The sequence below is a fragment of the Bidens hawaiensis genome, unplaced genomic scaffold (assembly GCF_021521415.1).
Source record: "Bidens hawaiensis isolate Kalapana, Puna unplaced genomic scaffold, B.hawaiensis_p1.1 tig00009444_1, whole genome shotgun sequence".
Taxonomy (NCBI): Eukaryota; Viridiplantae; Streptophyta; class Magnoliopsida; order Asterales; family Asteraceae; genus Bidens; species Bidens hawaiensis.
This window is the reverse complement of record NW_027491699.1, coordinates 140224-164343: the sequence shown is the minus strand read 5'-3', so window position 1 is coordinate 164343 and position 24120 is coordinate 140224. Positions and strand designations below refer to the sequence as shown.

At 37.0% G+C, this 24120-nt stretch overlaps 1 protein-coding gene and 1 pseudogene across 2 annotated transcripts; both read left to right on the top strand.

The window, feature by feature from the left end:
* The first annotated feature begins 10197 nt into the window (after positions 1-10197).
* Positions 10198-10858, top strand: LOC143532397 (uncharacterized). Its single transcript, XM_077027459.1, has 2 exons — positions 10198-10657; positions 10748-10858. The coding sequence occupies exons 1-2, from the start codon at positions 10223-10225 to the stop codon at positions 10823-10825; spliced, it is 513 nt and encodes a 170-aa protein (XP_076883574.1). The 5' UTR covers positions 10198-10222; the 3' UTR covers positions 10826-10858.
* Positions 10859-16027: 5169 nt separating this feature from the next.
* LOC143532396 (phospholipid-transporting ATPase 1-like) lies at positions 16028-23815 on the top strand (annotated as a pseudogene). Its single transcript, XR_013135164.1, has 8 exons — positions 16028-16456; positions 16851-18376; positions 18847-19162; positions 19763-20422; positions 20891-21014; positions 21101-21320; positions 22168-22626; positions 23495-23815. The product of XR_013135164.1 is annotated as a phospholipid-transporting ATPase 1-like (transcript).
* Positions 23816-24120: the final 305 nt, after the last annotated feature.

Genomic DNA, 24120 nt, shown 5'->3' with positions numbered 1-24120 from the left:
TTAATAAATTATACTTCGAAATGGTGGTTAAGTTTGTAAACCCGAACCGGCAATTTATCAAATCTTTGATGTTATAACTCTAACGTGTGCGAGGTTTGTCAAAACTTCGTTAGTTTTAGTTTATACGTTTGGTTAAATAAACTTTAGGGACTAAATTGGATTTTCCTTAAAGCTAGACAAGTTTTAAATCATTTTTAACTAAATACCAAACTTGAGGGGCCAAAGTGTAATATTTTATAAACCACCTATAAATACCTAAAAACCCTAACCCTAATCTCATATAACCAGCCGCCACCCTCTCCCTGCCGTCTTTCCGGCGAACTCGATGTTCCGGCGAGCTCGTTTTCGGCGGACCTCCATTTCCGGCGAGAAGCTGTATCCGGCCACCACCTCCGGTAACCCCATCTTCTTCCTCCCTTGTTTCCGACCGCCGCCGCCGCAGCCATCCCTGCCGGCCATCACCTTCGACGCACCACCACCACTCCCCATTTTATTTCCCCTTTACGTTCTCCGGTAACCCCTCACCTTCACCCTTCGTTTTTCCGGCCAACACCATCACCGAACACCACCTCTCACTGCACACCACCTTGCTCCCTCCCTGTAACCCAACCCGACGCCGACCACCAGCCGTCTCCCCTAGGACTGTGCAACGGTTCAGAACCGCAAGAACCGAACCGGAACCGATCCGGAACTGAAAATGAGTGAAAAATAGAACCAGAACCGGAACCTATTATAGTAAACCGGTTCGGTTCCAAAACCGCTTAAGCCGGTTCTTGCCAATCGGTTCTGGCTAAAACCGGTTCGATCATTTATTTACAAATGAGTTATGCAAACTTTGCAAATTGCAAAACAAGTTTATACAACGGTGTGTCTTTTTTCACGGTAAAACTAATTTTGATTACAACATGAACATTCGTTATATTTTTTTATTAAAACCAAAGTGTTCAAGTTAAATAAATCATTAGCAACGATAGATTAATGAAATATCGTATCATTTTATATTAAATTAGCTTGATAGCTTAAATCAAAATTGATGATGGTTGCTAATTTCTTGAACGTAAAGAAAGGAGATTTGAATTAAAATATGATTGAATATATGCCGGTTAATAAGTTACTCTATAAAATATGGGGATTGGTAAATTTATTTAAGGCGTTTTGAATATTCCGGTTCTACGGTTCCAAGTCTAGAACCGCCGGTTTTACCCGGAACCAAACCGGGAACCGTTTAATGCAAATTCTGATAACCGAGAACCGAACCGGTACACACATTAGCGGTTCTAAGGCACCGGTTCAGTTCCGGTTCCTCGGTTCCGACGGTTCCGAACCGTTTTTTGCTCACCCCTAGTCTCCCCCTCACCACTCGTTTTTCCGGCAACCGGAAAACCGGCCACCGGTGTACCACTGGGTCTTTCCCTCTCTCTCTGCCTCTCTCTCTCTCACCGTCATCTCTCTCTCTCAGTTTCGTTTTCCGGCGCGTCTCCGACGGCCGGAATCGGCTCCGACAGTTTTGTTCCTTCGTCTCCGGTGGGTGCGCCTCGGTTCCTTCACGGTGTAGAGTCATGACTCGCGAACCTCTGAAAGGTATAAAATTTAGGCCTTGGTATTATTAGTTTAATTCGATTATAAGATTTAAGTTTGTTAAAAATCGGTTATAAGTTTGGTTATAATTTGTTATATAAAATATGGAATTGAATTGTGTTTTGGAAATTTGATTGATGAGTCGTCTCGACAAGACCCGGGTTTGAGTCCCACGTTAAAACCGATTTCGTGTTATCATTGTTAAAAGTTGCATACTTAGTATAAAACTATTAAAATATATAAAACTTATTAGTTTTAAAGACTTTCATTATTATTATTATTAAGATAGTTTTTATATTATTATTATTGTCGTTATTATTATCATTTAACCAAGAAATTATTATTATCATAATTGTCATAACAATATATTATTATTATTATGATTATTAAGTAATATTATTAAATTATATTATTGTGAATATTATCCACTTGTTTTATAGAACCGAAACCCATGTCGGGCCTAGTTGTCATTTAACGTCGTCGCCACTCGAGTTATATTTTTATCACTAATACTACTATTATTAAAATGTTAAGTATTAGTTATTATAAATTTGGACATATAATTATAATAATAATTATTATTATTATTATTATTAAAACTTATAAATCTATTAATAACGCATCCAACAACAAAAGTAATAATTATTATATTTATTATTACTACTACTACTACTATTAGTTTTAACAACAATTCTCAATTTGTAGTATTACTAAGTTTTATCATCATTTTGATCTTTTATATATATATATATATATATATATATATATATATATAGCATGTTATAAAATTATTATTATCATTTCTATCTTTATCATTAATAATATTATTATAAACTTTATTATCAATTCATTTTTATAAAAACCGAACCCTTGATTTAAAACCCGTCTTGTTTCTATTTAATATTGGTGTAGTTATTTAAAAGCCCAAATAAAATAATATTATTTTATTTTAAATTATCAATTAAGTACGAGTCTCTAGTCGTTAACAAATTAACCGGAAACCCGACTAACAACCGAACCTTCTCATTCAATGTTTCCAATATAGTTTCATTATGGTTTCAAGTTCATTAATTATTACACTATTTATTTTAGCTAAGGTGTTTATCGTTTCAAGTCGGATCTGTTCGTTTACCGTTCGAGCTTCATTTATTTATCTATTTATTTTTCGGTTCATCAATCGAGGTGAGTACATTTCATCCCCCGTTTTCCCTTTTATGTTTTGGGGGTAACATGCATACTTATTCAAAACAAGAATGATTTATTATACACATTTCTCAAACCACAAACTTTAGGGTATATGATACTTGGAATACTTGCTCTTTCGTGTGTTATATGCCTCATATGTTTTACGTGCGCGAGTGTTTATTTTTATGTTGTTGTTGAGCCTCATTAAGTATGATCAAACGCTCCCCTAACTACTTAGCCTTGTGCTAGTAGAATAGGGCCTCATTATTCAAATATGTCGGTTGTTACCAATCAGAAAGGATCCTCATTTACATATGTTTTATATGCCACGATTGATGCTTTTATTTATAGTCTCATATACGTTTATGGATTTCGTTCATATTATATATATACTCAAACTGTGAAATTGCTCACCAACATACGTGTTGACAAAATATTATTTTATGCATGTTACAGGTTTGACTTTTGTTGACTCGAGGACTTGATGAAAAACGTTACCAAGACCATTAGGGTATTAGTAAAACGAACAATATGATTTTTACTTGTTTCCAAATTTGTTTATATGAACGAGATGTGTTTGTTTATTGATTTATGAAATAAATGAGTTGTTTAAATATTGTCACTTTAAATAGTGTCTTGTGTATTTGTCCAATCACGTTGCACCCGGCATGTTCCGCCGCCTTTGATCGAGGTGTGACATACATACTATAAATGCTATAAATGCATATTATATTTAACAAAAAAAATTATTTACCTTAAAACATAAAGATGTAAAAATAAGGTAGTTCAACATTAGATGTTGAAATTCAAAACAGATTGCAAATATTTAAATGCCCATATTATAACAGCTAAATTGTTAGCCTTAATTTCATAAATAAAAATAATTTTCATAAATAAAAATAATGGTTTTTATTTCTTTCATTTTACTTTTTGTTTAAACTAAATAAAATATTTACAAATTATATTTTTAAACATAACATTATGGCAAGTGTCAGCTTTACATGTTTTATTTGTCGGTTGGTTAAACGATTTTTTCAAACTTTGTTTTCCTATTTTTCATAGTTCATCTTTAAAATGACCGAAACTTTTTTCATGATTTAAAAATATCCCATCGTCTCATGATTTTATATCCGTGTTTCAACGTTTGATACATCGCCTTCAACTATATTTTTTTTGCTTACTAATTTATGTTTACGAATTTGTGTTGGTACCACTGATACTAACCGAATTTGTGTTAGTTTACTGTTGTAACGTGTCGGTTTTATTGGTTCTACATATGATATAATTTGTTGTATTTTGGCATTGACGGGTTTATTTATTTTGTTTAGTTTCGATGTAGTAACCTGATACAGACTGACTTCGTGTTGACTTGCAACGAGTTTATAGTTTAACTCTTTTACTTATATTTTTTTGTTCGACTTAACGCTCTCGTCGCGAAGCGCGGGTCCTAAATGCTAGTTTAAGAATTAAATACAAAAGTAATTGACCTATTAACTTTAACATTCGTCCTTTCCAATACGGTATAGTGGTAAGAAGCTTGAGTTTCTCAATGAAAACTCAAGTTCAAACTCTACTAACAACACTTTGGAGGGGCATGAGAGGCTTGATGAAAAAAGACTGAGATCTTTTTCGTTCGATTTCGAAGGCGTCCGAGTTTTACTATCGGTAGGCCTTCGGGCAGGTATGTTTCCCCGGAAATGGAGATAACTTAGAGGCGCTTAACGACTTCGTACGACTGGGTTACGCCAGCTGACAGTAACCTTTTGCCATTGGGTCGCCCCGTACAGAATAACTAATTCCCTGTATGTTGGCCGTTAAAAAAAATAACATTCTTTGATGATGTAAAGAATATCATCTGACAAGGATTCTCATGTCTTTTTCCAAACAAAATCAAATGTATGAAGACTATCAAACAATAGCGTTGTAGCAAACAAACAGCATTATAGATGATAATCGGAACCTGAATGATTTGCTTCTTCAATGGTCTTTATATATTCCATGTCGTCGTCTAAAAAACCACACACGTAACACGAATCTCTGAAACATTTTTACCTATTTATATTGGTTGAATCTCATCAAATGATTTTGGCCATTTTACCTTGTTAATTAAGAATTCAAATATATCTTTAAGTTTCCACATAAACTGAGCAGCAAATTTAACATAAGTCAGTTTTCTTGATTTTTAATATATTTGGTTACAATTCATCCTCACCATACACTTGTTGTCCAGAAATATGGAATTGAAGCCTACCACATAAGGTGAAGAAACACTAAGTGACAAACAGTACTAGAGGGTGCTCCCCTCTGACTTATGTTAAATTTGCTGCTCAGTTTATGTGGAAACTTAAAGATATATTTGAATTCTTAATTAACAAGGTAAAATGGCCAAAATCATGTACTGAGATTTTGATGGTAGTAGGTGATTCCATTTTGATAATGGCTTCGACCTTTTCAAGGTTCGCTCTGAAGCCATCTTTAGTGACGATGACCCCCAAGAACTTCCCTTCTTCCATTCCAAAGGCACACTTGCTCGGGTTGAGCTTCATGTTTATCTTCCTGAGCGTGTTGAAAGTTTCTTCGATGTCTTTCAACATCGCTTCTGGGTCAGGGCTTTTGATGACCAAGTCATCCATGTAGACTTCCAAGTTCCTCCCAATTTGGGAATGAAACTCTTTGTCCATCAGGCGTTGGTATGTGGACCCGGCATTCTTAAGTCCGAATGGCATCATTTGATAACAAAATGTGCCATCGGGCGTCCGAAAAGCGGTTTTGTCCTGATCATCAACGGCCATGTGGATTTGATGGTACCCCTTATACGCGTCCAGGAAGCATTTAAGGCGGAATGGTGCCAACGAATCCACCTTAAGATCAATTTCAGGTAACGGATAACAATCTTTGGGGCATGCTTTGTTCAAATCCTTGAAATCTATGCACATGCGCCATTGTTTGTCATTCTTCGGTACCATAACGGGATTTGCAACCCAAGTTTGATATCTACTAACGCGTACGATGCCTGCGTCAAGGAGTTCCTTGACTTGGATTCTACACGCGTTAGTTTGTTCTGGCCCCATTACTCTGCGCTTTTGTACGATCGGCGTGACAGCCGGATCGCATTTGAGCTTATGCTCTGCCTTACTCCGGGGTACACCAGTCATGTCAGCTGGTGTCCACGCGAAGATGTCGGCGTTCCTTTGTAATAAGCGCTTAAGTAAGGTGCGTGTGGGATCAACAATTGTTGGGCCAATGGTGACGGCCTGGTCCGGCTACTTGCCGTTGAAGGCCCATCTTTCTGGTTCGGTGATGGTTGGTTTAGCCATCTTTGGTTTGGGTTTAGATGAGACAGATGCGATGCATACCTGGGGAATGTCGGTGATCATCGCTACACCCTCAGCTGTTGGCCATCCCATCATGCCGTGGACTGAGGATACCACGGCGTTGAATCTTGCCATCCCGTCTCTCCCGAAGAGAATGTCGTATGTGTGGTGTGGCTTCCTCATCACGACAAAGTCCACGTCTTCTGTGCGGGAGTGTTTCCCATCTGTGAGAGTGACGGGGAAAGATAGGATACCCAGGGGGGTGTTTGTGCTGCCATCAAACCCTTCCATCGAGGCGTGGATCGTTTCCAGGCGTTCCTTGTCTTCGTCATCTAGCTTGTCGAAGAACTGCCTGTACATCACCGTTGACGAGGCGCCGTTGTCAGCAAGAGTGCGGGAGGTGATGTAGTGCCCCAGCTGGCTTTTGATGATGATAGGGCCTTCTTTGCTGGGTCCTCCTGGCACTCGCGGGAAGCGCACCTCAGCTTCCTTCCACGCACATGGTTCTATCGTTCGCCTTTTTCTTCCTCTGATATTACCATGAACCATGTTGATTCTGATGTCAACGGGCTTTCGTCCGTTGCCTCGGTACCGGTTGTCGTTCCGTCCTCCCTTCTTGATTGATGCCACCAGGTGTGCCAGTCTTCCATCCTTGACGAATGCTTCAACAATATCCTTCAAGGATGTACACTCTTCTGTACCATGACCCTTTGTCCCGTGGAAGTCACAGGATTTGCTCTGATCCGCATTAGGTCGCTGCCGGATCATTGGAGCTTTTGGCCACGGTAGCTTTTCAGTGGCAAATATCTCCGTGACGCTTTTGGTGAGTGGCGTCCACCGGTGCTTTTGGCTTGAAGGGTGTGTGTGATTTCTTCCGCCAACAAGAGGGTGAGAGCTGGACGAGGTGTCAAAGTTTATCCTTGACTGCCAGATACCTAGCTTCCTCTTTTTGTTCTGCCGGGCGATCCGAACATTGTTCTCTCTTGTCCTCTGCGTGTAGAGGTGTGTACTCTGGGGAAGATCCCTTCCCAGTTGCTTTTCCGTCTCGGCAAAGCGCTTTGCCGCCGTCATGATGGCATCCCATGTTGATGGCATGCCATCCTTACCCGTCAATGTGCGGATAAGCTCTGGGTATTCGGCGCCTTGGATGAAAGCGGCGCGAACCAGATCTTCACTTATGTTGCCGAGACTTAGCTTTTTGGAGTTGAAGCGGGTGATGAAGTCTAGTAAAGATTCATCCTCCTCTCTAACGCAGTTGAGGATCGTCCACTGTTCTTCAGTGTATTTCCTCTGTTGGCTGAAGTGCTGGCTGAACTTGTTCTGAAAGTCCGCCCAGTCATATATATGGTGGACCGGTAAACGATCGAACCATGCCCTGGCCGCTCCGACCAGAGTCATCTGGAACATGTAACACCACGTGGGTTCCGTCCAGTTACTGACGGTAGCCCCCGCAATGAACCTGTTCAAATGGTCATCTGGGTCGGATAGACCGTCATAAGTGCCAATGTTGGACATTTGTTTGGCACTTCTCGGGGCGATTGCTTCCGCAATGTCCCTTGCGAATTTTGACTTTCCTGCATTTGTAGCAGTTGGTCTAAAGGTTTTGGAGAAGTCACGCGGGTTTCTCTCCGCATTTGTTGGTTTAAAAGCTTCCCCAAAATTCCTTTTTGGTTGGAAGTCCGTTTCCTTACGCTTCCCTTTCGCCTTATGGCGAGGGTTTGCGTCGGTATCGGATTCTTCCCTCTCGTCTTCTGAGTACTCGCACTCACTGTTCATATTGAGGTGTTGGCGAGTACTGCCGAATTCGTCAGCCTGTTGAACTGAACGCAAGCGTTCATCCAATTCAGCTTGGAACTCTCTTTGACGTGCTTCGGCCCACGCCTTCACTTGATCTAGTGTTTGGCGAGGGACCCTCGTTCGTTTTTCCAACTGGGCATCAGTGAACCCCAGTGAAATATTTACTGCACTTGCCCCGGCTTGGGTAGTCGGGGTAGTGTTCGTAAGATTTGTATAACCGCCGGTGTTCCCCCCAGTTGCTGGGGTTGTGGTTACCGGGGTTTCTTGGTCGGTTACTAGCCTTGGGACCGGAGTAACGTTAACCATTTCTTCAAAAATTTTGAAAAACTAAATTAGTTCTAGCTTTTATGCACGGATGGCGCCAATGAAGAAACACTAAGTGAACCCTGGACAGATTATAGATAATCTGGGGGTTAAGTAATGTTTCCCACGGGGATGAGGTCCAGCTGAGAAGGTTGTTCTTCTAGAGACCTGCAAAACAGACACCGTAAGCTCGTCACTGAGAAGGGGGGGTTCCTCCTTGTGACCACCCTCCGGCGTGAGAATCAGACTAGATTGCTCTGAATATAAGTGTATATTAAGAGATTGCTAGATAAGATTGAGATATCAGATGATGATCTTACCATTCCAAGGTGTTGGAGTATTTATAGCCGAAGGTAGGTTTCCAAGCAGGTACAGCCGGCTGAATAGTATTCCTGTTCTACCAACAGTGGACTATGCACAGGCCATGCTGGTTGGTGGATAGGTTACGGCCAACAGTAATAAGGTCGGCTGTATACTGTTCCTTTACTGCCGGCTACGCACTGTTCCACCAACTGTAGGCTGCGCACGTTCCATCGTAAGGGTTGGTGAGTAGGCAGCGGCTAATAGTGACAAACAGTACTAGAGGGTGCTCCTCCTCGTATTGTTGTCGGTGAGCTGTCACCCTGTGATTAGTTCATGGGCTGCTCTGGTCAAAGTGTCTGTTCCGCCCATACCTTAGTAGGTATAGTACGAAAGACCTTCCAGAAGCATACGGACTGGCTCATTTAGGCGGGAGTGTTCCCGCCTTGCTCATTCCTTCATGTGACTACTGAAGTAACGAATGCCTTGCGCGTGTAGCCTTGCTGTTAGTGCGGGTAGCCTTCCCTGATGACTTGTATCCGCAGCTGCGGGAACAGGCGGGGTACTTCACCATTGGGAGGCTTTCCCTGCGGGTACAACTGGCGTACTGCGCGTAAGGTTCTTTGAGCATGGTGGGTCCTGCTGGAGCGGTTGGTCATTGCACAGACGTCCCTGTTCAAGGTGAGTCTTGCGGGTCCAACTGGGCTCTGCTGGGACCTACCTCTTCATAAGGAGTCCTTTAATGAGCATCATATGCAAATATCCTCCATGATTGCGTAGTTCGTTATTTTCTATAATAGAAACAATTACTTTATCACTATCAGGACCTTTGCTAATGTATTTAAACAATTATTTGATTCGTCTAAGTTCTTTTCATAGTCGTTTGTACATCAACAAAATAAACAAATTTTATTATTTCAATTTTTTTTAAAAAAATGTATCATTTTCTATAATATATACAACAATTTAGAAGTTTGTGTTGCAAAGCCCTCATTGTGCCACTTTGCGGTACCGTATTAAGGGTATTTTTGTTTTTTTTGTTTTATTAGTTTCGGCCTTAATCAACGTAACAAAAACTGACCGAATGTCAATTTTGTATTTGTTATTTTAAAAACTATTTTTGTTTTAGTTACGGTACCGTGACGAATGTGATAGAACCCGACCGAATTCGTGTAGACTCACTGTGTTTTGTTTTAGTTTTCTTACTGTAACTAAAACCGATCGAATACTGATTTTTTTAGTTTCGGTACCGTAACAAATACGATGAAAATCGACCGAATTCGCATAGACTCACTGCCTCAACAACCGGGATCGATAACGGCCAGGTATTACCAATTATCGAGTTTTACCGACCGATGCGACGCCATTGGTCAGTACAATAACACACGTAACCAAAACCGATGGAATTCGTATCAACTTACCACATCACGCTTGGGTTTTACCATCATCCGAGTTTACCAACCTACCGGACGCAACATGTCTGAGACCACACTGGTTTTCTATAATATTAACCTTTAGTAACACACAAAGAATCTTAAATTATCAGGAATCCAGTGGGCTCATCACATAATTAAAAAGAAAAAAAAACAAGACACCACATAGCCGTTAGTCCCGCTTCCATGCTTTCAAATTCAAATCTTACCCTTTCAACATCTTCCCTTTTATATTCCCATTTCCTTTCCTTTACACACAAAGCCAAACTCACTAACTCTCCATTCATCTGAATCTCAAAACCCCAATCAATAATGTTGTCCGTTCGATCCCCGGTCACCGAAACCCACCTCCCTCGGTCCAAACCCACCCGCCGCCCTCTCCAACCCCTCAAATCCCATTCCAACATCCCGCCGCAACCTCCAAACCCAAAATCCATCAACAAGGATGAGAAGATTGATCGAGCTTCATACCCGGAACCAACTCGTTCTCCAGTATCCACTGTTTCATCTGCCCCGGTGCAAATCGAGCAGTTTGAAGTATCGTTGGCGGATGAATTGAACGCGATCCGTGAGAAAATGGAGCGGTTGAAGGCGGATAGAGAGCGGACGGAGGAGATACTTAAAGCGAGGGAGGTGACGATGGAGATGAAGATGAAGGAGATTGAGGAGAGAGGTGAGATTCAGAAGGTGCTTGAGATTGAAGTCGATCGCCTTTATAGGTTAAACGAGCTCAGATCGGTATGCAATGTAAGTTCTAAATTTGAAGAATAAGTGTTTGTTAATCGAATAGGGGGTTCGGATTGGTTTAACGGGTTGTTTTCGATGTGTGTGGTTCAGAGGATATTGCCGATTAGATCGTTGAGAGAGAAGGAACAAGAGAAGATCAAACCGGATAAATTGCAAGTGAGTTACTGATTAAGAATTGATTTGAATTGCGGGTGTGCCAGTCGGTTTTCAGCTAAAACCAAACCATAAACTGAAAGTTCGGTTTCGGCTTTTTGTTTAAATTCGTTTCGGTTTTATCGTCTTAGCTTGAAATTTTTGGATTAAAAATAAGAAGGCAAAAGAAAAATGAGTTTGGATCTAACATTTTTTTAGCTAATAATTAATTCATTATTATACATGTGGGTTATACTACATATTAAACGATTAAATTTACTTTAAAAAAAATGGAAATCTGTAAGTTTGGTTTTCCGGTTTTAATTAAACACAATAGTAAAACCGGCCCGACTTTAAAAACGGTTAAATTTTTTTTTGCCCGAAGGCGAAATATTTATTTTGGGCCTTAATAGAAAGGAGGGGTATCTTATTGGGTTTAAGCAATTTAATTTAGCCTTATTTTTTTTGGTCTTATGATTTGGTTGTGTAAAAAGCATTTTTTTATAAAAATAAGGGGGTGTTTGGCCTAGCTTTTTTAGCTTTTTTTTATAAAATAAGCTTAACTTGGGTTTTAGCCTAGCTTTTTTAGCTTATGCTTATTAGCTTATATAAGCCCATTTGAAGAAACTTATTTGAAGATGGTTTTTTAGCTTATTTGATATAAGCTTATTTGTCTATGAGTGTAAATTACTCATTTGTCCTCAAATGATGGTGGATTAGTAATTATTACTCTAACAAATTAAAGAATGTTGGATTTAACAACTTATTAAGGCACATAATTAACTTATAGAATATAAGCTAATCCAAACACTTAAAAAAATGTTATCAAATAATAGAAAAAAAGCAATAAGCTAATTTTATATATAAGCATAAGCTTAAAAATAATAGCTAGGCCAAACACCCCCTAAGGTTAAATGTGTGAATTGACGTTAGGACCCACAACCTTTTGGTTGAAAGTCGTATCTCTTTGCCACTAAACCAAGCTAGTGGTTGTGTAATTAAGTTTAAACATTATATATACATATTGTTTTTCATAAAAATACATATACAATTTTTATTTTTATTTTAAATCCGGTCATATCGGGGTGTCGGGCCGGGGTCCGTCGACCGCCCGGCCCTGGCAAAACCGAACCAAAAGTTCAGATTTTGTGAAAACATAAAGCATTGGTTTTTATTTTGGTTTCATGAACACCCCTAATTTAGACGACACTAGTTGAACAATTCTTTTGTTGATTTCTGAATGTTTGGAATTTGAATTTTGCAGGGAGTGGTGAAGGTAGAAGAAAGAGAAGCAAAAGGCCAAGGTTCCATATGAGTAATCGGGTCGGATAAGTTGTTATTCGGGTCAAAAGGAATGGTGGGTATAATTAATGTGTTGTATTATGGATGAGTGGTATTTGTATTTTATGATGATTAGGAAATATCATCTTGTTGTGGCATGGTTTTGGTTTGATTCTTTGAGGAGGCACAATGGAAAGAATGAACCTTACTTTCATTTGTAATTGTATCCAACAATCATATAATATATATATATATATAACAAATAAACTATATTGATTTCAAAAAATTTGTCTCTCATTCTCCGTATATTTTTAGTTCTTTGTGATGGTGTTTGGTTGGTTAGTCTCTTAGTCACGGTAGAAACACCAGTTGGCAAACCCCAAATCTAGTTTTGGTGTTTTTACACCAAGTTTTGAGACATTCATTTTTTTAAATGCTACATCTTGCATAGTGTGTGTAGGTTTTTGTAGTTGATATACATCCATGTCTGGTCAGTCATTTGAGTTGAAGCAGGCCCAAACAAACTGGTTATTGATGTGCGAAAATGTATCTACGAAGACTACGACTCACAACTAAGCTTTAGATTAAAACGGAATATCCTAACTTAAGTTCACACAACCGGCAAGTGTACCGATCGTATGTAGTAAAGACTAAGGAAGTTCGAGTATCGAACACAAAGACACGTGAGGTGGCTCAGATTACTAACCCTACTCAATATATTTGTTTAACTTATATATATCTAAACTAACTTAACTAACGCTAACGAAACTAACTAGAAACTTAACGGGATTTAACGATAATAAGAAAATGAATCACCTAGGTAATATGACTTAACGGGTATAGGATGGGTCAGGTGCTAACAAGTGTTTGAAACCGGCTTCTAAAGATGAACTAAGATAGATGGAATCAAGTCAACTGGGTCCTACGGTCAGTTTTACTAGAAAACCCTAACAAAGTCTATTTAGCTTTTAATTTACGGTTGTTTATTTACGTACCCTAATGATTTATTACTTGGTCCGTATCAAAATCACAATCCTCACTAAGGCTCGAGCTAATTACAAACCTAGGAACAGAGGGGTAATTCAATAATAAGGATAATATAACTCAACTTACAAACTAACCTAGTCGATAGCTTGAAAACCGCACGTGGTCTCGCAAGGGGTAACTAAATCAACTAAAGCATAGAGAAAAGCTAACCCCTAAGGTTTTGGTTCAACTCAAAGGGGATGATCCTACTAGCCTAAATGATTCAAGAAACACGTTTCCTAATGGCACACGTCTACCATAATTAATCAACACACTCAGTATTAACCGAACTAGCAATTAACGACTACACAAAACAAATTCATGCAATAATCAACTACCCGGGGCTCATGCAACCTAAAATACATTTAATGTCAGCAAGGTTCATGGAATAATATCACAAATTATGAACTTTACAATAACTAAACAATCAAACACAATATTAGCACCCGAAAAGTGATAAATCACCCGTTAAACATCAAACCTAGGTGATTCAAACAAGTTTAGCAAAAAATAATGAATGAACAATAGATAAAATAGATAAATATGATAAACATGTTCATGTTCATTAGAATCTGATTACAACTTGTTTGAATGTCTAAAACTCAAAAACAAACTCACAATCGTTAAAAATACTCAAAACCAACAACCGGGTGATGAAATAACGAACCGGCTCCTCCTCCTCCTCCTTGGTATTTCGTTTGGAACAGATCTTTGGTGGCTGGAATCGTGATTCATTCGTTTTTAGGGTTTATGGTTCTTAAATATATCATTAAACTTGATAAACAAGCCAAACTAGGTCCAAACAAGCCCATATAAGACAAAATAGTCGTGTTGATGCATTTGGGAAGCCATAGAACACCCCTAGGGTGCCGCGCTACGTGACCATGAAGGGTCAGGTGGCCGCGCGGCGTGGTCATGCCCTTTGGGTCTTCGTTTATCGACTGCTGACTCGTTTAAACTTCGTTTGTGCGTACCGGCTTCATTTGAGCTCCGTATTAACTGATTCTTTCTTCATTTGACTCGTTTTCTCACTCTCTTCAACATGGGACATATCACATACACAAACATGTAAATTCAAGCAAAAGCAAATGATATTCATTAACGTTTATGCGCAAAACGACATACAAACTAGCAAGGAAAAATGTGTGTTTTACAACACATCAGTTATCAAAAAATAGCAGCAACTAGGTAACATGTTCAACATTACATCACCAAGACATTTATTCATCTAACTAACAAAACAAATATTTAACAGGTATAATATATTGTGGTGAAAAGTAGCAGCTTGAAGGAATGGACACATTACAACATATATATGCAATGTTATTTTGTACTTTATAATACTAGCAAAAGTGCCATAAATAGTCATGTGTAACTCAGAATACATGCCAGTAAAAATGTAAAAGCCACAAAATTTTAATCTCTATTTGCCATCATTGCTTTTCACCTGGTGTAACGCGCTGGTGCTACCAACTAGTTTTATTTAAGAAAAAGATAAACAATCAGAAAACTTAAAAATCACCAAAACTTGAAAATCTATAAAAAAAAGGAAAAAAAACTCATTTAAAAATAGCTAAATAAGCCACTTTATACTTTTAGTAAAAACACGAGTAATATAGACATTTTGTTAACTATCTATGCTATATTATAAAACATTTAAAAAGGTATGTTAAAAATTTTTGTTTTTAAAAGTTTCATAAAATTTTATCCATATAATATAACACTTAATGCATTCACTTTACGTGATTACAACATTTAAATGGGTAGAATGGTCCTTTAGTCACTAGTCATACACTTAGTTCACATTTATTAATTTTATTTTATTCATTATTCGTATTTAATAATATAAATTTTACTTATTTTTATTTATCTATACTACTATAAAATCGACCCATTCCATAGTTTAACGTGTCGTCGCAGCACGCGACGAAAACTGTAGCACTTTGAATTACTATAACTAACATTAGTGTGATCATATTTCACACTCGTCGTTAAGTTGCAGACTCTCCATTAATTATTAATAAAATATATTGAGATGGTTATGAAATATCAATTTTATAAAATCGATTATGTGGTTTGATCACAATTGACACTTTCATCCAAAATAAAAAGATTAAAATACCTATATGATATCTAATTCTCCTAATCATATTATTCCAGTTAGCACATGAAAGGTTAATTTTAGTTCTATACGTTTCCTTACCAAATCTTAACAAATAACTAACCAACATGAGTGTTGGTGACAAATTTAAATGTTTTGATTCTTCTAATTATGCTTTAAGATACCTTAAAGATTATGATAATTAACCAAAATGTAGTATCAATACTTAAGCTATATTATGACAATTGTAAGGTTTATATAGTCAACATAAAGTCACTCTTACCTTAAACTTTCATATTATTTGTTATCAACAACTTGATAGAAACATTTATTAGATATAACTAGATGATACTATACATTTTTACAACTTTTGTTATCATGCAAATGGGAAATTAACGAAAGACAAGTGAGACCTATAAATTTCATTTACTGAAACCAAATTTCCTGTCTGACATGGTTGATGATGATTTATTTATTTATTCTCATTCTTAGTTATTTTAAATCATGTGTTAAATGCCCTAAACATTACTTGGCTTAAGGAATAACTACGAGTCCACCAAAAGTTACATTTCACTGAAATACGTGGAACTTATTCCATTAACGTTAAAAACATTAACGAGGCTAGCGAAACAAATGAAAATGACAAGATTCAAATCCTCAAAAGTTCATCTTTAAAAAAATATATTTGTACTAAGCATACATACCTGACTAAACATACGTAACAAAAAGACACTTTACTCTGCTTTATTTCTTTTTATGTTATACTCAAACATAGAATGGAAAAACTAACGTCTTAGATAGCGATCAAAGGATTGCATCTTAATTCTTAATAATAAAGGCATTAAAGTATGTACATAATGATAGCTCTTTTCAATAGTGTCACGTATCATAACAGGCCAAATCTTAAAAAAGGAAAAAAAAAAAATATTAAAGTTAGATACTGATCAAAACCAGAAAATCAAAAGGGTAAGGTTTGCGGTGGATATATTAAAAACCACCCTAAAATTAAATTAAAAAAAAAAAAAAAAAGCTACGAAGAAAAGAAAGATGATGAAAACGTGAAACTGTTGCCGACTCAAATGAACAAAACCCGTGAAATTAAACCCACTTTAAACTACACAAAGAAAAGAAGCAACCTTTATTATTATTTTATTATTATTATGCTACCCTTTTCACCTTCATAAATTAAACCCAATTTGCTTCCAATTTCTACGCTCCAGATCCGTTCAACACTGCCTTCAAGGCTTAATCTCATCTGGGTTAGTCTCATAATTCATCAATTTGCTCTAATTGTATGATCTGTATTATGCACACCACCTGTTTGTTTAAATGCCTCAATGAGATTATGCTTCTTGTTTCACAGGTGAACACACCTGGGCTTTTGTTAATTATCAGTCTAGGGTTTCCATTTAGGTTTTAGCTGCCTGAATATAATCAATTACTTTATGATCTATATTATGCACACCACCTGTTTGTATAAATGCCTTAATGGAATTATGCTCTTGTTTCACACCCGGGTTTTATTTATTATCAGTCTAGGGTTTTCATTTAAGTTTTAGCTGCCCAAATATAATCAATTACTTTATGATCTATATTATGCACACCACCTGTTTGTATAAATTCCTTAATGAAATTATGCTTCTTGTTTGACAGGTGAACGCACCCGGGTTTTATTTATTATCAGTCTAGGGTTTCCGTTTAAGTCACAGAACAAGATTTTGTTAGCTGCTTGGGCAAATGAAATGTGATTGATTACTTTTATGAGTAAAAGAGGGAAAGATTATGCTTTACGCGAATCCCGGATACGTTTAGCCGATCTGAAATTCGTAATAAAAGCATGCAGTTGAATAATCATAATACTCATAACGGTCCAGCACGCGATAATTCAAGGCTTGTGTACATCAACAACCCTCAAAGAACCAATGAAGAATATGAATTCACAGGGAACAAGATTACTACTAGCAAATACACAATCTTTAGCTTCTTACCGAAGAATATTTTCATTCAGTTTCATCGTGTGGCGTACGTTTATTTTCTAGTAATCGCAGCCTTAAATCAGCTCCCGCCACTTGCAGTCTTCGGTAGAACCGTCTCACTTTTCCCGTTACTGTTTGTGCTAACTGTGACCGCTATTAAAGATGGTTACGAGGATTGGCGAAGACACCGTTCGGACCGAAACGAGAACAATAAAGAGTCACCCGTGTTTCAAATTGGTAAGTTTAGACCAAAAAGATGGAAAGATATCCAAGTAGGCGAGGTGGTGAAAGTGTGTGCCGACGAGGCGATCCCGTGTGACATGGTGCTGCTCGGGACCAGTGATCCAAGTGGCATCGCGTATATCCAAACCATGAATCTAGACGGTGAGTCAAATTTAAAAACGCGTTATGCTAGACAAGAAACGTGTTATATGCCATTTGATGGCGATTTGATATCTGGTGTTATTAGATGTGAGCAACCCAATAGAAACATATACGAATTCACCGCAACAATGGAAATAAACGCGCAAAAAGTGTCGTTAAGCCAGTCGAATATTATCTTACGCGGGTGTCAGGTGAAAAACACTGAGTGGGTTGTCGGCGTGGTGGTTTACGCGGGTCAAGAAACAAAAGCAATGTTAAACAGTGCGGTTTCACCATCTAAAAGAAGCAAATTGGAACAACAAATGAACAAAGGAACCATTTGGTTATCGGTTTTTCTCTTCGTGTTATGTCTCGTTGTTGCGATTGGAATGTGTTTATGGTTGATTCGACACAAGCAGCAAATTGACACACTGCCTTATTATAGAAAAAGTTATTCAATAAAAGGGAAGATTCCGGGAAAACCTTATAAGTATTATGGGATACCAATGGAGACGTTTTTTGCGTTTTTGAGTTCGATTATTGTGTTTCAGATAATGATACTGATATCTTTGTATATTACAATGGAGTTGGTGAGAATAGGACAATCTTATTTTATGATTGAAGATAAACATATGTATGATAGTAGTACAAATTCTAGGTTTCAGTGTAGATCTTTGAATATTAATGAGGATTTGGGGCAAATACGATATGTGTTTTCGGATAAAACGGGTACGCTTACCGAGAATAAGATGGAGTTTCGGAAAGCTTCGGTGTTTGGGAAGAATTATTGTAATTCGTCTATGGTGGCCTGCGCTACACCGGATAATACAGAGATCACAGGTTTGGTACTTTATAGTAAAGCAATTGGTTTTATAGATTCGATTATGAAATTTTGCTAACCCGTTTCACTTATTTTGTAACTACATCAAAATTACCGTTTATACCCATTTCTATTTTAAATTGATGTTAAAAAACGTATTTTTATGTATAATATATTTCTATGTTATTGAAAAAATTAAAATTAAAATCTAGTGATGTTTACATTATTTTTACTCTCTTCACGAGATTAAGTGATTTAAAAAGTTTCCATTACTATCATATCCTTTATTCACTTTGCGTTTATATTATTAACAGTTTCTAGGTTATTAATCATATACTTCTAAAAAAACACATCATTATTCATTACGAATAATCACAATTTATTTACTGACCATGCAATAATCTAGTATGACAGTATACAAATAGGTATAAATATGCATATGCACACATATATGAATCTATTTCCAGTTTATACCATTATTTATCTGCAGAATCAGCAAAAGGAAAGAATCTGAAGTCTGATGTTATTGTTGATCCCGGGCTCATGGAGTTGCTTCACAAAGAAATTGATGGAGATGAAAAGATTGCCGCTCATGAATTTTTTCTTACATTGGCAGCATGTAACACTGTGATTCCTATTAATAATCAAACTAATTCCATTGAGACTGAACTTCATCAAGATCTTGATTATCAGGGAGAATCTCCTGATGAACAAGCTCTTGTAGCTGCTGCATGTGCTTACGGTTATATTCTTTTTGAGAGGACATCTGGTCATATCGTACTTGATGTCAATGGCGAGAATTTAAGGTACAAAACTCTCTTTTGAGCCTTGATTACTGTTTAAAGTTTAATGAAACCGAAATAAGCGAACTGTAACCGGCAAACTGAATCGAAACAACCAAACCCAATAAAAAATCGACCAATTTAAAGTTTTAGTTTATAAAAACAAATTTTTGTGCGGTTTAGTTTTGCTATCAACCAAAATCGAAAAAACCGAACCGATAAAGCAATTTTGGGTTTTTTTGTTGGCCCAAGTTTCAAGTCCAAATTCATTATTTTGAATCTTGCTTGTTGGCCTAAAGTTTCAGGCCCAAAGTAAATAATTTGGGTCAATTTTTTGCCCAAAGTTTTAGGCCCAAGTTCATCAATTTTGGTCATTTTTTTGGGCCCACAATTTTATTGACCAAGTGGTGAAACTGAAAAAAAAAAAACTGAACCGAACCCATTATTTCAACCAAAAAACCAAAATCGAACAAGTTTTACAAACCCAAAAAACCGGAACCGAATGGTTTTGGAATACTCTAAAACCGAATATTTGGTTTGGTTTGAGCCCAAAACTGACCATGAACTCCCTTCTTTGATCTATAAAAGGTGAAAAATAAAGCCTGTTTTTGCCATAAAATGTAGGTTGGATGTTTTAGGTCTGCACGAGTTCGATAGTGTGCGAAAACGAATGTCAGTCGTTATCAGATTCCCGGACAATAACGTGAAGGTGTTGGTAAAAGGAGCAGACACGTCAATCCTCACCATTTTGTGGAAAGATCACGATAATGACGATATTACCCTCGCAACACACCACCATTTAACCGAATACTCCTCACTTGGTCTTCGCACACTCGTACTCGCTGCTAAAGATCTCACAAACGAAGAACTTGAAAAATGGCAATTAATGTATGAAGATGCAACAACTTCATTGGCTGATAGATCTTTAAAATTAAGGGAAACCGCATTATTTGTTGAATCTAATTTGCGGTTGCTTGGAGCAACTGGAATTGAAGATAAACTTCAAGAGGGGGTCCCGGAAACGATTGAGTGTCTTCGCCAGGCTGGCATTAAAGTTTGGGTGTTGACCGGAGATAAACAAGAAACTGCTATTTCAATTGCTCTCTCTTGTAAGTTATTGACACCTGATATGCATCAGATTATCATAATGGAACTTCAGAGAGTGAATGTAAAGCACTTTTATCGGAGGCGAAAATCGAGAGATCAACGGTGGACGGGTCGGTAGCACTTATTATTGACGGGAATAGTTTAGTTTACATCTTGGAGAGAGATTTGGAATCAGAGGTATGAACACACGTCTCGTTCATGCATTTAAGTTTGTTTATTTATGTTTATTAGTTTTGTTGGAGTTCGTTCGTTAGTATATTCACTTTTGTTTCTGGTCCAATGCATTGTTCACATTTAATTCTGATTGGTTTTAGCTCAATTATGTTTTTTTTTGTAGTTATGTTCGTTCGTTTACATTAGTGATCCGTTTGTTTATACTGTTAATGACTGAACATAAAGAACATGAACACGTTCATTTTCTCAAAGAACGAACTCGAACAAGAAAACCCTGTTCGTTTAGTTGTTCATGTTCGATTTTGTTCGGCTCCAGGTAAAAGAAAAGACACGAACATGCTCCATTCGTATTGATTTACAGGCTGTTATGCTCCATTCGAATTCAAGTTTTTGAAGTTTTGCTAAATATGTTTACTTATAAGATAACTTGAGTTTTATATCTGATTAAGGCATTTGTGTTTTTTTGGACAGCTGTTCGAGCTTGCAACTTTATGCAGGGTTGTTTTATGTTGTCGTGTTGCTCCCTTACAAAAGGCGGGGATTGTTGATTTAATAAAGAGTCGAACCGATGATATGACACTCGCGATAGGTGATGGTAAGTTAGTTTATTACTTTATTTAATAAATAATTTTCTTTTAAGAGGATTCATTAGTATCTACATAACAATATGAATGCTTTTAGGTGCTAATGATGTGTCAATGATCCAAATGGCGGATGTTGGTGTTGGCATATGTGGACAGGAAGGTCGCCAGGCTGTCATGGTTTCTGATTTTGCAATGGGCCAGTTTAGGTTTTTAAGAAGACTGCTTTTGGTGCACGGTCATTGGAATTACCAACGCATGGGCTATTTAGTTCTCTATAACTTTTACCGCAATGCCGTCTTTGTATTTATGCTTTTCTGGTAAATAATTTCACATCCTTCTTTACAACTGACTAAGCAAGGTAAAACAGGCGGGTTGGGTAAACTAACAGGTTAAAACGGGTCTTTTTGGAAAGTATGAATTTTGACATTTTCTAGGTCAAAACTAACAGGTCAATGTGAGTCGTTTTTAAAAAAAGTATCTATTTGGACCCGTTCTAGGTTGTTTTAAACTAATAGATCATAATTGGTTGTTTTAAAAAAGTATCAATATGGGTCGGTTCTAGGTCGGGTAAACTAACGTGTCAATACGAAAAAAAAGGAATCAATTTGGACCCATTCTAGGCCGGGTAAACTAACAGGTCAAAACAGGTTGCTCTAAAAAAGTATCAATTTGGACCCGTTCTAGGTCGAGTAAGCTAACAGGTTAAAACTGTTATTAGAAGGAATAAGTATCAATTTGGACCCGTTCGTCTAGTAAACTAATGGGTTGTTTAAAAAAGATATTTAATAGGAGTTACCCATCTTGACCTGTCGTGTAATTTGATTGATCCAAATCAACCCATTGAGTAAACAAAAATGATCTAAATCAACCCATCTTCTGAAAAAACAGGTCACAATCACCATGCATACAATTATCATACATATATATAGTCTGGGTTTGGATCAAATACTAGTTACGTTTATCGTGAGAAGTGTACAAATAACTAGAGTAATTATGTTAAAATTAGAGTAATTATTGTTACACTGTTATATTTTTTATAACGTAATTACTCTAGTTCAAAACTATAATTATTAATTACTCTAGTTATTTGTATGTTTAGTATGTTAATTTTGTTTGTACCGGATCCCTCCCCTATATAGTCTCAACTTATTATATCATCTTCAGGTACATATTATGTGCAGCTTTCTCAACAACATCCGCCCTTACTGATTGGAGCAGTGTATTTTACTCAGTAATTTACACTTCCGTCCCTACAATTATAGTTGGAATTCTGGATAAAGACCTAAGTCACAAAACCCTTCTCAAATATCCTAAGTTATATGAAGCGGGCCATCGACATGAAAGCTACAACAGTTTTCTGCTTTGGATTATGATGACCGACACAATATGGCAAAGTCTCGTTCTGTTTTGTGTTCCCATATTTGTTTACAAGGAAAGCACGATTGATATTTGGAGTATGGGTAGTTTGTGGACGGTTGCTGTCGTGATATTAGTGAACATACACTTGGCGATGGATGTTCAAAGATGGGTTGTTTATACGCATGTTTCGATTTGGGGCTCAGTTGTACTGACGTTTGCTTGTGTGGTGGTTTTGGACTCGATACCTGTTTTTCCCAATTACGGGTTAGTTTTCCTTAACTTTGTCACTTTTTTTTATAATAATAATAAGGTGTTTATGAACTGGTCCGACCAGTTTCGGAGAACTACATATCAAACTGGCTGGTTTTAGAAAGGTTTAACACTTCAGTCCTTGGTGCAAAATTGTTAGTTGGTATTAAGAATGTTCAAATGATAAATATGGTTTATGAATATAAATATCTGATACATATACATAACTACTAGTCATAGGTGATAGGGGTGTGCACATGTGTCAGTTTTGGGGTCAAACTGAACCAAAATCCAAAGTTTCGGTTTTTGGATTTTTGAAAAGCGTTTGTTTACGGTTTAGCCGTTTGGGCTTGGAAATATTGGGCCGAAAAATGGTTCGAAATAATGAGAATTTGGACATGAAACTTTGGGCCTAGTTTTTTTTTTTTTGGTTACTTAATGATTACACATTTGGACTTAAAACTTTTGGGCTACAGTGCTACCCTATTCATTAGTTTCTTATAAATTACTTAAAGTTGGTTTATTCGGTTTTTCAATCAGCTGGGGTTTGATTTTTTTGGGTTTTGTTGGTTTATTTGGTTTTCAAAACGGAACTGACTTTTTTTTTGGGAAAAACATAAAACATCTTTATTGGGTTTGGTTATTTCTGTTACGTCTTTGTTATATCGGTTTCGTGCACACTGCACACCCCTTAACTAGATACTTAAAAACGAGAAAAATATATAAAAAGGGTCAAAACTACTGGTTCCAAATTCTAAACTCTGTCAGACCATTAAACCAGACCGAACCAAACTGGCCAGTGTGCTTCGGTTTGGTCGGTTTTAACAGTTTTTGAACACCCATGTGATAATAAGTTACTAATGTCATATTCAAACATTGTCAGAACAATATATGAATTGGCAAAGCAACCTACATATTGGCTCTCGATTTTGCTTATAATAGTGGCGGCATTGCTTCCTCGGTTCATCATAAAATCTTTGCACAGAATGTTTTGGGCTTCAGATATCCAGATAGCTAGAGAAGCTGAGATATTAAGAAAAAAACGATTATTCTACGGGCCGTGGAAATGGAGTTAGCATGACCGTTATCAAAGGTTCACCGTTCGTGTGCCCCACATGATTTTTAATTCTAGAGAATGATGGTAGGTATTCTTCATGGTTTCCATATGATGTGTATATATTAGGTGGTGTTTGGTTGAAGGGTGTTGGGGAAGGGGTGTGATTCCTTGTATGGGGTGTTTGGTTGATTGGTATGCCTTGAAAATTAGCAATCATTTATGGTATGCCTTGAAATTAGCAATCATTTATGAAACCAGCTCAAAAAGATTATGGAAAGTATGAAACTGAAGTGATTTTTGCAGCTAAAAACATTGCCTATAAAAATGCAGAAGGAAAATGTTGGATTATTATTATTGTTATTATTATTATTATTTGTTGTTATTATTTAAATAGTTAAGATCTCTTATTAGTTTTTTTACCAATAGAATATTATATCAACATTCTAGGTGAA